This window comes from Salminus brasiliensis, chromosome 24 (genome assembly GCF_030463535.1).
Source record: "Salminus brasiliensis chromosome 24, fSalBra1.hap2, whole genome shotgun sequence".
NCBI lineage: Eukaryota > Metazoa > Chordata > Actinopteri > Characiformes > Bryconidae > Salminus > Salminus brasiliensis.
Genome location: NC_132901.1, coordinates 1717636 through 1732110, shown reverse-complemented (window position 1 = coordinate 1732110; position 14475 = coordinate 1717636). Strand labels below are relative to the sequence as shown.

Genomic DNA, 14475 nt, shown 5'->3' with positions numbered 1-14475 from the left:
CTATCTATAAAATAAATCTATAAAATTTAAAAAAATGCACATTTTAACAAGATAAAATACAGCGACATATGTTTATAGGTATGTATATAGGTATATACCGTTATATTTATACACTATAAACTTTTTTATACGTTTTGTTGATTATTTATGACAAAAAAAACACGTAAATAAATCAACTCAACCACTGCAGCAAACCATTAAATAATAAACATTTTTTGCGAATTTAAAATATATAAGCAAATCTATATATTTACATATATTTTGCATATATATATATATATTGAAATAAAAAGTTTTAAAAATAAAATAATAAAAGAAGGGAAGTTAATCATGGCATTATCTGCAATTTAGACACTCATTAGCCCTTGACTGATTTGTTAGGGGCAATGAAATAGCTCAACGCTAAAAATGAGAATAAAGTCAGGCCATAACTCCCATGTGACAGATCACGAGAGCTGCCACAGGAGTGCCGGTGCTTTCACGAACAGGATCTACATGGACGAATCATCAGAAGGACACCTTTGGTTTTACCAAAATGACCCCCAAAAGCTATGTTTGGACATTTGAGGAGCAGCCTTGGTTGAAAAGAATACTTTGCCAACTGTTAAACATGGGGGTGGATCCACTAGGCTTCGGGGTTCTGAGGCAGCCAGTGGTGCACTGAGAAATAATCGGCACTCCAACATTCCTCACTTATTAATCGTGCGTCTTGCCAGCTTGCATAGTCGGGTCCCGCCGTGGCTCTACTACTCTGCACAACACTCCGGCCTGAACCGGAGAGCCGGGACCCTCACAGGACGAGGATATCAAGGACGTCTTTGGAATGCATGTGATGTGGCGGCGTCAGCACTCCCACCAGCCTGAGTGAGGCTGATTAAACTCACCCTGAGTTATTCCACATGCGTCACCGGAGGCTGTGCTGCAGTGATCAATAGTCGCTCTCTCGCTGGAAGTGCCGGAAACAGACAGCGTCAGCACGTTTATCAGCCAGCACAGCGAACCAATCAGGTGTGATACACACACAGCCTGGCGCTGGACATGGGCTAAACTGCAATGTCAGTGATGGACCACCTTCAAACCTTGAGTATTGTGATATACACTGAGGAGGCGGAGCTACAGTCTCTCATTAGGGTGAATATTAATAACGCTCTAAATGTAGGTATTGTGATATACACTGAGGAGGCGGAGCTACAGTCTCTCATTAGGGTGAATATTAATAACGCTCTAAATGTAGGTATTGTGATATACACTGAGGAGGTGGAGCTACAGTCTCTCATTAGGGTGAATATATATTAATAACGCTCTAAATGTAGGTATTGTGATATACACTGAGGAGGCGGAGCTACAGTCTCTCATTAGGGTGAATATTAATAACGCTCTAAATGTAGGTATTGTGATATACACTGAGGAGGCGGAGCTACAGTCTCTCATTAGGGTGAATATTAATAACGCTCTAAATGTAGGTATTGTGATATACACTGAGGAGGAGGAGCTACAGTCTCTCATTAGGGTGAATATTAATAACGCTCTAAATGTAGGTATTGTGATATACACTGAGGAGGAGGAGCTACAGTCTCTCATTAGGGTGAATATTAATAACGCTCTAAATGTAGGTATTGTGATATACACTGAGGAGGCGGAGCTACAGTCTCTCATTAGGGTGAATATTAATAACGCTCTAAATGTAGGTATTGTGATATACACTGAGGAGGCGGAGCTACAGTCTCTCATTAGGGTGAATATTAATAACGCTCTAAATGTAGGTATTGTGATATACGCTGAGGAGGCGGAGCTACAGTCTCTCATTAGGGTGAATATTAATAACGCTCTAAATGTAGGTATTGTGATATACACTGAGGAGGCGGAGCTACAGTCTCTCATTAGGGTGAATATTAATAACGCTCTAAATGTAGGTATTGTGATATACACTAGGACTGAGTCAGATGATCAGTATTCAAGGTTTACGTTGACGAACACCTCCCCGCCCACTTTAAAAGTGTAACTGCTTGAAATCTACTTATCTGCTTATAAACTACATTCATATTCATACATATTATTACTAGTTAATTGACCTTAAAATGATCGGAAACCCTTACTAACCAGGAAAAGCTCAGGAAAAAGCCCCTTTCAAAGTAAGACCTTCATACCAACTGTCAAACATGGTGGAGGTAGTATTGTACCCTGTCTAATGAATGCATTAAGCTAATTTAAGTTGCACCCAGCAATGACACAGCTTGTCTAGTACCTAGAACCGCCAATAGAATAGGACTCTCTGGAGCAGATAAACACCATGAACCTTTGGGCACCATGCTGCCTAATGCCAGGCGTGGGTTAGAGGAGGGGTATAAAGCCCCTCAGTGTTGACCTGTGGAGCAGTGGAAGAACTGTGGTTCTCCACCCGATCCTTTTGGATGGGATGAGTTGGGGAGTTGGGGAGTAGGTTAGGTGGGGTGGTAGGACCTAAAACCTGCAGTTCAAATCTTGAAGGCCTACAAATGACTGAGACTGAAACAGTTCTGCAAGGAGGAGTAGGCCAAAAGCCCTCCACAGCATTGTTGGTCCCATATTTGGATGCCCACCAGAGTCCCACCATGGTCAGTGATGGGACCAGGAGGTGTTAAATATAGGCTCCATCTGGCAGATATAGCTGCTAAGTAGGGAAGGGGGGGGGGGTGGTCTAACCAGCTGTTGAAAGTAAAGGGGCACTCACTTTTTCACAAGGGGCGATTAAGTGGACCATAAAACATGACATGGCTCATACTGTTGAGTGTTTAGTTCCCTCAGGGTGCTTCTTTTATACATCATTAGGTTTTGGTTTCAGATGTGAAGTCATTCAGTACGTGAAACGTTCCCAAATCCAGGAATTCAGGCAGGGGTAAAAATCCTCTCCAGGACTTTGTTCCTACTGCCTGACCAGGAACCCAGCTGGGCTGCAGCAGAGCTACTGTCCAGGCAGTGGGAACCAAATCCTGGGGAGGATTTTTACTTTCTGGACCTGGATTCTCTCTGTCCAGGCAGTGGGAACCAAATCCTGGGGAGGATTCTTACTTTCTGGACCTGGATTCTCTCTGTCCAGGCAGAATCCTCCTGGGGAGGATTTTTACTTTCTGGACCTGGATTCTCTCTGTCCAGGCAGTGGGAACCAAATCCTGGAGAGGATGTTTATATTCTGGACCTGGATTCTCTCAGTCCAGGCAGTGGGAACCAAATCCTGGAGAGGATTTTTACTTTCTGGACCTGGATTCTCTCTGTCCAGGCAGTGGGAACCAAATCCTGGGGAGGATTCTTACTTTCTGGACCTGGATTCTCTCTGTCCAGGCAGAATCCTCCTGGGGAGGATTTTTACTTTCTGGACCTGGATTCTCTCTGTCCAGGCAGTGGGAACCAAATCCTGGAGAGGATGTTTATATTCTGGACCTGGATTCTCTCAGTCCAGGCAGTGGGAACCAAATCCTGGAGAGGATTTTTACTTTCTGGACCTGGATTCTCTCTGTCCAGGCAGTGGGAACCAAATCCTGGGGAGGATTCTTACTTTCTGGACCTGGATTCTCTCGGTCCAGGCAGTGGGAACCAAATTCTGGGGAGGATGTTTACTGTCTGGATCTGGATTCCCTCAGCCAGGCTGCAGCAGAGCTATATGGGCAGTAGAAACTAAATCCCGGGGTGAATTTATTACTTTCTGGAACTTTCTGGTAGGAACTAATCCCCACACTTATAACAAGACTACCACTACAGGCAGCAGAGCTGATGCCCAGCTTGGCCACTAGATGTCAGCATTGCTCAGAAAATTGCACCGACCAGAACCACAACAGGACTAGCGTCCCACCCAGGGGGTAATTCTTGCCTTGTGACTAGTGATCCTGGCTGGGCTCTGAGCCCACTGCAGTCCTGACCTGGACAGCTGAATAAAGACATAGTTGGAAAGATGGGAATACAACTCAGACTCGTATCCAGATGTTTTTTTCAGATGTTTATTAATCAAAAACAAAACAACAACATAAAAACGGTGGCTTGAGATGAGAGGAGACATTCGCTCGTAACGAGCTCCAGTTCAGAGACAGGCCTTGCGGGACGGCGGGGTACATTCTAGAGCTTCGGGGGAACGTTATTAGGGGTTCTGTGCACTCGGGTCGAGCTTCACATGCTGTTCTGGCTGGTAGATGGACCAGTGTTCGGGACTGTGAGGAGCAGGATCTCTAACTGAAGCCTCCGGGACGGGTTTCTACGGGACGTCTGTCTACCAGGTTTCTAGTCTTTGTATATAGATTTATTCTGGAAGCATTCTCAAACCAGGCATACCGGGATATCTTCTCCACTGGAAGAGCTCCATCAGAGCTCCATCAGAGCTCCATCAGAGCTCCGTCAGGGCTCCATCCTTCAGATTTGTGGACGCGATGAGAAAACCTTGCAAAACAAACAAACGGAGCACCACAGGAGCCGAACGTGCCGGCGAGCGGGTGAGAAGGAGAGTCTATATACAAACCCTGAGGTGTCTTCCTCCTTTGGGAGAAGGGAGAAGGTGTAGCAAGAGAGAGAGAGAGAGAGAGAGAGAGAGAGAGAGGTGGGGGGATAAGAGAAGGATGGCAGAGCAAGGCAGGGTCCTCCCTCTGGAAGTGCGTCTGTGCAACAGTGTCTTTTTTGGAGAGGTGTTCAGGTCGTGTAGAAACTGTACAAAGTCACTCGTCCATTAGAAATGGGGGGGGGGGGGGGGTTATCTGGGCGATACGGGGGCGCTGGGGAAGGAGGCGGAGTTCCGGGGCGAGTGGAAGGGCGAGGTGGGCGAGAGGCGCCGCGGGCTGCTGAGGTCGCCGTTGTGGAGTTTCCATAGCAGCTCCTCGTTCTCCATGGAGAGACGCTTGTTGACCTTCGACTCCATCTGGAGGGTCTGCTGGAGCACGGCCTGCTCTGTGGACAACTGCCTGCAGAGCGAGAGAGAGAGACATACAGAGAGAGAGAGAGATAGAGAGAGAGAGAGAGAGAGAGAGAGACATACAGAGAGAGAGAGAGACAGAGAGAGAGAGAGACATACAGAGACAGAGAGAGAGAGAGAGAGAGAGAGACATACAGAGAGAGAGAGAGAGAGAGAGAGAGAGAGAGACATACAGAGACAGAGAGAGAGAGAGATAGAGAGAGAGAGAGAGAGAGAGAGAGACATACAGAGAGAGAGAGAGACAGAGAGAGAGAGAGACATACAGAGACAGAGAGAGAGAGAGAGAGAGAGAGACATACAGAGAGAGAGAGAGAGAGAGAGAGAGAGAGAGACATACAGAGACAGAGAGAGAGAGAGATAGAGAGAGAGAGAGAGAGAGAGAGACATACAGAGAGAGAGAGAGAGAGAGAGAGGTTATAAAGTGGGGTTCTGGAAACGGGTTCTTGACTCGTAACAATTGTGGAACCCTTTTGGGTGCTAAAAAGAACCCTCTCTGAAGAACCACCTACAAGAAAAGCTGTTCCTTATGTAAAAAAGGTTCTACTGTATTTAGCACCCAAAAAGAACCCTTTGGACCCTTAACTGGTTCTTTGTATTGTTAAAAGGTTCTTTGACTCATAACAAGAGTGGAACCCTTTTGTGTGCTTTACAGAACCCTTTTTATATAAGGGTCTCTGAAGAACCATCTAGAACCAAAAGTTTTTCCTTATATTTAAAGAACCAGTTAACTGTTCAACAGGGTTCCCTTTTAGGGTGCTAAGTAGAACCTCTTCTAGTAGAACCTTCTACAACAGAAGGTTTTCCTCGCTGTTGAAGAACCGGTTCAGCATTCAGATGATTCTTTGAATCCTAACAACAGTGGAACCCTTTGTGGTTCTAGATAGGACAACAAGCACACCTGCCTTGGCTGATGGGCGACTTACCTGGACAGGGCGGCGTGTTTGTCCATGCGGGCCTTGTAGTCTTCGTTCTCCTGCTGGAGCTTCTTCAGACATTCCTCCAGCTTTCCGTTGTTCTCCATCTGGGAGGAGGAACGAGTGGATCCTTCAAACATCAGCCTCTGAGGGTGTGTGTGTGTGTGCGTGTGTGTGTGTGTGTGTGTGTGTGTGCGTGTGTGTGTGTGTGTGACCTCACCAGCTTGTCCATCTGCATGATCTTCTTGTCCTGCTCGTGCAGCTTACTGGTTTTAATCTCCAGCACCACCTTCAGGCTCTCCAGCTCCTGCTCCAGATACACCAGGTGAGGGTCCTTCTGCAGAAAAGGGAAGTGATGTCATAAACGCACGACCTCACATTTTGGTCAACCCAATGTCACAACCTACATATGTGTCCAAAAGTATGTGTCCCAGGACGTCCCAATACTTTTGTCCTTTTACTGTACATGTATTTAATAGTAGTTGAGCAAAGAATCGAATGAACACGAATGGCCACAGACCCCAGGTTCAGTCGGTCAGCCAAGACGTGCTCGGCCTCTAACTTGTGCTTGTCTAGTTCAGAACGGGAGATGCTAGGCTAACGGCGCTAACACACACTGGACTTGGACTGTCACCAATCTTATCCGTGTAAACAGACGCCACTAGAGGGAGCCCAACGCCCACCAGTGAGGATCACTGCCAAACTGTGCTGTACGGTCCCTCCAGGCCCAAAGCTCCGAGTGGTCCGAGTGCTTTACCTGGCCTTTTTCTGCGAGAGCCTTCCTCCTCTCCTCTTCCTCTCTCAGTTTGGCGTTCATAGCTTCGTTCTCCGCCCTCAGGTTCTCAATCTTCTCCTGAAGAACCAAAGGAGGGAGGTTCAGCAGAGCAGCCGTATGCAGTGTACAGGCGGTCGTGTATGTGCAGGTCAGTGCAGTGCTTACGTTCATTGAAGCCTCGGACTGTTTGAGGGTACCGTCCAGTTCCTGCAGGTCCCTCTGGTGGGTCCTCCTGAGTTCTGGGTAAAGAAGCAACACCCTGATTGGTCTGACTGCTCTGCGCTGGCACTGTGCCGCCCAATAATGCCAGGTGTGGGCTAGAGGGGTATGAAGCCCCCCAGGGTGGAGCTTGAAGCTTAATGCTCACCTGCTAGCGTCGCCTCGTACCCCTGCCTCAGCGCCTCCATCTCCTGAGCGTGTGTCACCTGCTGTTCTTTCCTCAGAGCTTCCTGTTTGCTCCTCAGCTCCTCCACCTGCCGCAGAGAATGATTGGAAATCATCATCATCATCGTCATCATCATCAATCAATAACCCCTAAGCGAGTGTGGGATAGAGGGGCAACACGCCTCAGAGACGGGGCCCTCGGCCACCCTGCGGCTCCTAACCCCCCAGGGTTACTGCACTCCACTAATGTAAGGAGCTGCCTTCACTGATACAGCCAATCAGGCGCTCCCATTCAGAGCTTCTATGATCACACGAGCCCAAGCTTACTGTGACCAATGATGATAAAAAGCATGTTAGCACAGAATATAAATAGAATAGAATAGAATAGAAAAGAATAGAATGAGATAAAGTGGCAGAATAGAATAGATTAGAATAAAATAGAACTAATGGGACAGACTAGAACAAAATGGAATAGAACAGAATAGAATAGAATGGGATAGTCTAGAATAGAATAGAATAGAATAGAATGGGATAGTCTAGAATAGAATAGAATAGAATAGAATGGGATAGTCTAGAATAGAATAGAATGGGATAGTCTAGAATAGAATAGAATGGGATAGTCTAGAATAGAATGGGATAGTATAGAATAGAATAGAAACAAATTAGATAGAATGGGATAGTATAGAATAAAATAGAATGTGATAGTCTAGAATAGAATAGAATGGGATAGTATAGAATAGAATAGAATGGGATGGGATAGAATAGAATAGAATGGGATAGTATAGAATAGAATAGAATGGAATAGAATAGAATAGAATGGGATAGTATAGAATAGAATGGGATAGTATAGAATAGAATGGGATAGTCTAGAATAGAATGGGATAGTATAGAATAGAATGGGATAGTCTAGAATAGAATGGGATAGTATAGAATGGGATAGAATAGAATAGAATGGGATAGTCTAGAATAGAATGGGATAGTCTAGAATAGAATGGGATAGTATAGAATAGAATGGGATAGTATAGAATAGAATAGAATGGGATAGTATAGAATAGAATAGAATGGGATAGAATAGAATGGGATAGTATAGAATAGAATGGGATAGTATAGAATAAAATAGAATGTTATAGTCTAGAATAGAATAGAATGGGATAGTCTAGAATAGAATGGGATGGGATAGAATAGAATAGAATGTTATAGTCTAGAATAGAATAGAATGGGATAGTATAGAATAAAATAGAATGGGATAGTATAGAATAAAATAGAATGTTATAGTCTAGAATAGAATAGAATGGGATAGTCTAGAATAGAATGGGATAGTATAGAATAGAATGGGATAGTATAGAATAGAATAGAATGGGATAGAATAGAATGGGATAGTATAGAATAGAATAGAATGGGATAGTATAGAATAAAATAGAATGTTAGTCTAGAATAGAATAGAATGGGATAGTCTAGAATAGAATGGGATGGGATAAAATAGAATAGAATGTTATAGTCTAGAATAGAATAGAATGGGATAGTATAGAATAGAATAGAATGGGATAGTATAGAATAAAATAGAATGTTATAGTCTAGAATAGAATAGAATGGGATAGTCTAGAATAAAATAGAATGGGATAGTCTAGAATAGAATAGAATGGGATAGTATAGAATAGAATGGGATAGTATAGAATAAAATAGAATGGGGTAGTCTAGAATACAATAGAATGGGATAGTCTAGAATAGAATGGGATAGTATAGAATAAAATAGAATGGGGTAGTCTAGAATAGAATAGAATGGGATAGTCTAGAATAGAATGGGATAGTATAGAATAAAATAGAATGGGGTAGTCTAGAATAGAATAGAATGGGATAGTCTAGAATAGAATGGGATAGTATAGAATAAAATAGAATGGGGTAGTCTAGAATAGAATAGAATGGGATAGTATAGAATAAAATAGAATGTTATAGTCTAGAATAGAATAGAATGGGATAGTATAGAATAGAATAGAATGGGATAGTATAGAATAAAATAGAATGTTATAGTCTAGAATAGAATAGAATGGGATAGTCTAGAATAAAATAGAATGGGATAGTCTAGAATAGAATAGAATGGGATAGTATAGAATAGAATGGGATAGTATAGAATAAAATAGAATGGGATAGTATAGAATAGAATGGGATAGTATAGAATAAAATAGAATGTTATAGTCTAGAATAGAATAGAATGGGATAGTATAGAATAGAATAGAATGGGATAGTATAGAATAAAATAGAATGTTATAGTCTAGAATAGAATAGAATGGGATAGTCTAGAATAAAATAGAATGGGATAGTCTAGAATAGAATAGAATGGGATAGTATAGAATAGAATGGGATAGTATAGAATAAAATAGAATGGGGTAGTCTAGAATAGAATAGAATGGGATAGTCTAGAATAGAATGGGGTAACAAAGTGTATAATAGAATAGAACAGAATAGATTAGAATAGAATAAAATGGGATAGAAAATAATAAAATGGAATAGAATAGAAAAGAATAGAATGGGTTAACAAAGTGACAGAAAAGAATAGATTAGAATAAAATATAAAAAAATGTGACAGACTGGAATAAAATGGAATGGAATATAAATAAAATGGGATTGAATAGAATTGAATAGTAAAGAATAGGATATAATAGAATGAGATAAAGACACAATAGAATAGAATAAAATAGAATCAAATACAATGGGATAGAATAGAAATAGAAAATAAAAGCAAGAAAATTACAAAACAACATAACAACAGACAGAAATAGAACAGAATCAAAGTAAAAGCAAGAGAATAGAATAGGAAAGGAACAGAAATAGAAATAGACTACACAAAGCAGAACTGCATAAACAAATGAGAGAATAGAAATAGAGCAGATGTAGAATAGAATAAAGTAGAGAAAGAAAAGAAGAGAAATAGAAGATCAAAGCAGCCTGTTAATGTCAGAATAGAAGCAGAATAGAAGAGGGCAGTGAGTGCAGGGGGGTGTGTAGTGATTTGGGACGCGTCCCACCTGCTGCTGCATGAGCGCCCTGTACTTGTCGGCCTCCTCCTGGTAGGCCTGGTGGGTCTTGTCCCATTCTGCTGAGTAGAAGTCTCTGAGGGTCTCCTCCAGCTGAGCGAGCTCCTCCTGGTGCTGCTGCTGGAGCTTCAGCACGGCCGCCTCCAGCGCCACACATACCTCCTCCTTCTCCTTCTGCAGCCGCTCGCAGCACGACACCGAGTGAGCTGAGCGGACACACACACACACACACACACACACACACACACACACACACACACTTCAGTAAGTCGTAAACACAACACTGATGATGGTAATCTGAGCCTGCAGTGGTTCCATTCTCTAATGAACAGTTCAAAGACTCATGATTCAGTTCAGCACGATTCAATTCGATTTGATTCTTTAATTTGATTCAGACTCAAACTGGAGCCGCTACTCCACCCAAACACACTGTGGAACTGTGGAACTGTGGACCTCCAGGTTTAATGCGGGGTTTGGGGGTGGGGGGGTGAGGGGGGTTAATGGAGAGCAGCTGCTGTCTGATGGACAGCGCGGGTTCGGACTTTATGGGGTGTGAGGGCAGGACAGGGGTGACATCATCGCCCAGCAACACAACTGGCCTACTTTCTTCAGGAGCACCAGAATTCCCTGCCCCTGCTGAAGATCCCTCACTGTACAGAGATACACACCAGCTAACCAGGCTCATTTACATAGTACATGTAATGAGGTGATATTAATAGTAACTTTAAAAAATAATATCAACATAAATTATTAACTATAAATATGAATTAAAAATAGTTTATATATCATATATATATATATATATATACGTTTTCTTCAGCTTCAGCTGAATCAGTGGCCGAGCAGCCGGACGCTCCGAACGACTGAGATCAGTCAAGGGAGGGGTCAGTGTAACATTCCTTATTCACACACACACACACACACACACACACACACACACACACACACACACTTACATACAGGCCAAAGGACAGGGGGGTGTTAGCCAAACTCAATACAACATTCAGAACATTCTTATCACACTGCAGTCCTGTGTGTGTGTGTGTGTGTGTGTGTGTGTTTGTGTGTGTGTGTGTGTGTCTGTGTGTGTGTGTGTGTGTGTGTGTGTGTGTGTGTTGTAAAAATGGTCTGATCTAACAGTGACACCGTGTTTTTACCAGCTCATGCACACACACACACACACACACACACACACACACACACACACACACATAATTGCTGGCACAACTCCAGCACTTTTCGTTCAAATGATGAAATGTGAACTAGAACTCACACACGTGGCTGTTCTTACACACACACACACACACACACACACACACATGAACAGACATGCACACACACACACACACTTTGACAGGTTTCACTTCATCTGTGCCATTTTGCCCTGTGGACATTTTACAGCCACACGCCACAGTCTGTCTGTCTGTGTGTGTGTGTGTGTGTGTGTGTGTGTGTGTGTGTGTGTGTGAACTATTGAATTGTCAGAGAAGGAAGGAACGGAACACACTGCTGTTTTTAAACGTCATACAGGTACGAGTACAGGTATAAGTACAGGTACGAGTACAGGTACAGGTACGAGTACAGGTATAAGTACAGGTACGAGTACAGGTACGAGTACAGGTATAAGTACAGGTATGAGTACAGGTACAGGTACGAGTACAGGTATGAGTACAGGTACAGGTACGAGTACAGGTATGAGTACAGGTACAGGTACGAGTACAGGTATAAGTACAGGTACGAGTACAGGTACAGGTACGAGTACAGGTACAGGTATGAGTACAGGTACAGGTACGAGTACAGGTATGAGTACAGGTACAGGTACGAGTACAGGTATAAGTACAGGTATGAGTACAGGTACAGGTACGAGTACAGGTATGAGTACAGGTACAGGTACGAGTACAGGTATGAGTACAGGTATAAGTACAGGTACGAGTACAGGTATGAGTACAGGTACAGGTACGAGTACAGGTACGAGTACAGGTACAGGTATGAGTACAGGTATAAGTACAGGTACGAGTACAGGTACAGGTATGAGTATGTATGGATGGATGGATGGATGGACGGATTGATGGATGAATGGATGGAAGGATGGATGGATGGATGGATGGTGTGTGTTTGTGTTTTTGTGAATGTGTGTGAGTGTGTGTGTGTGTGTGTGTGCTCTTACTGAGTTCCTCCCGGAGGTTCCTGAGCTGGACAGAAGCGTCTTTCTTCTGCTTCAGAGCTTCTTCTCTCTGCAGGACAGAAACAACAAACCTGTCAGTCAAGCCCCCCTCTACTCACACAACACGAACCGGACAAAAGTATTGGGACACCTGCTCGCTCATTCCTTCATCCGAAATCAGGGCTATTAAAAAAAGAGCTGACAAAAAGAGCATTGCTGTGAGGATTTGATTGCATTCAGCGACCAGGTCACAGGACGATTGTACTGGATGGAGCTCCACCACCATCACTCCAAAGAGCATAGTTCTTCCACTGCTCCACAGCTGCTCAATGCTGGGGGGCTTTATACCCCCTCTAGCCCACACCTGGCCTGGCATTAGGCAGCATGGAGCCAATAGGGTCATGAGGGTGATTAATCTGCTCCAGAGAGATGGTCCTAATCTATTGGCAGTACTTCTCTACGGGACTAGACAAGCTGTGTGTAGTGAGTGTGCATTTGCACATCTGTGTCAGCAGCAGAAGGGTGTCCATAAATATGTGGACGTACAGTGCATGTTTACAGTGTAAGTAGGTGTTCAGGTCCAAAGGCTTCCCATCAGGCTCTTATCAGCGGGGGGCATCAGAGGACACCGCTGGACTCATTTGAATGTTCCAGGAAGACGGCAGGAGTGTGTGTCGGCGTCCACGTGCGCACAGCCACGGTCCATCAGAACATTAAGACCACCCTTGGCCTCTATGACCTGCTCCACAAGGGGGCCATCCAAGCCAAGGGTGGTGAGTCCCTCTATCCGGTAGGTGGTCATAATGTTCTGGCAGGATCAAGCGGCCAGGTTTTCCCGGGGTGTCCTCGTTCTCGTCCTCACATGACTATGCCTGTGTTTGCAGCTGAGTAATGACCGCTGTAGCCACCGCACTGCCTGAACTCGTGTGAGTCACAGGGTTGGGAGAGGTGTGTGTGTGAGTATGTGTGTGTGTGTGTGTGTGTGTGTGTGTGTGTGTGTGTGTTAGTGTGTGTGTAGGCAGCCAGAAATAGGAGGAACTCGATTCACTCATGATCCACAACAATATTTATCCAAAACAAGGAGCGTTCTTAGCATTCCACGCCCAACAGAACAGGAAAACAGGCTACGGTTCAAAAGGACAAAAGTATTGGGACACCTGCTCCTTTCTGCACTGCTTCTTCTATAATCAAGGGGGGTTAAAAGAGTTTCTCCTGCATCTCTACTGGTCAGGGAAGGAGGCTTTCTACTAGATTGTAGTATTCTACTAGATCAGCTCAATGCTGGGGGGCTTTATTCCCCCCGCCCCCCCCTCTATAGCCCATGCCTGGCATGGCATTCGGCAGCACGGTGCTGATAGGCTCATGATTACTATATCTGCTCCAGAGATGGTCCTATTCTATTGCAGTACTTTTCTATTGGGACTAGACAAGCTGTGTAGTGTGTGTGTGTGTGTGTGTGTGTGTGTGTGTGTGCATTTGCACATCAGTGTCAGCAGCAGCGTAAAGTAGCTGAATGCATTCATCAGCAGGGGCGTCCACAAACTTTTGGAAATTTAGTGACAGTTATTTACATTTATAAAATTAAGAACATAAGTCATATGAATGGGGAAGCCCAACGGTTGCATACACACACTGCATACACACACACTCACACACACACTTAAGCACTCACACACACACACACACACAAGGGCCATTTTCGGCCGTTCTGGTCTCACACATGCCCAGCTATGAAAGAGCAGAGGTCCTGACCCTCAGGTTACACCGCTGGAGTTTACACCCCTGAACTAATCAAAGCCAGATGGCACACACACACACACACACACACACACACACACACACCCACACCCCTACAACAACAACAAGGCCTACTTCTTACTAAATTTCCTAGTGAATCAGAGTGGAGGGGAATTCCACCAGCCCATCCAGACATTAACCACACACACACACACACACACACACACACACACATATATATATATATATGTATACACTATGTACACACTGCAGTTTTAGCAGAGCGGAGCCAATTCCCAGCTGTGCTCCAGTGCGGGGCTTATTCCTCAGTAATTACAGCAGCCGCAGCTCAAACACACTGAGCTATTCATCAGCTATAACACAGGGGTCCGGACGCCGCGGGACCCCCCGCCTGCAAGAAGGGCTCACAGGACAGACACACTCACCCTCCAACTGCACTGCACTCAAGAGAGAGAGAGAGAGAGAGAACAGAGAGAGGTGTGTGTGTGTGTGTGTGTGTGTGTGTGTGTGTGTGTGTA

At 44.2% G+C, this 14475-nt stretch overlaps 1 protein-coding gene across 1 annotated transcript; it reads right to left on the bottom strand.

Moving 5' to 3' along the window:
* Window positions 1–3955: 3955 nt before the first annotated feature.
* Window positions 3956–13001, bottom strand: LOC140547204 (microtubule-associated tumor suppressor 1 homolog A-like). The gene is made up of 9 exons (XM_072670794.1): window positions 12860–13001; window positions 12203–12310; window positions 10027–10241; window positions 6987–7092; window positions 6785–6858; window positions 6602–6697; window positions 6065–6181; window positions 5854–5951; window positions 3956–4919 (listed from the first exon to the last, which is right to left on the bottom strand). The coding sequence occupies exons 1-9, from the start codon at window positions 12999–13001 to the stop codon at window positions 4712–4714; spliced, it is 1164 nt and encodes a 387-aa protein (XP_072526895.1). The 3' UTR covers window positions 3956–4711.
* Window positions 13002–14475: the final 1474 nt, after the last annotated feature.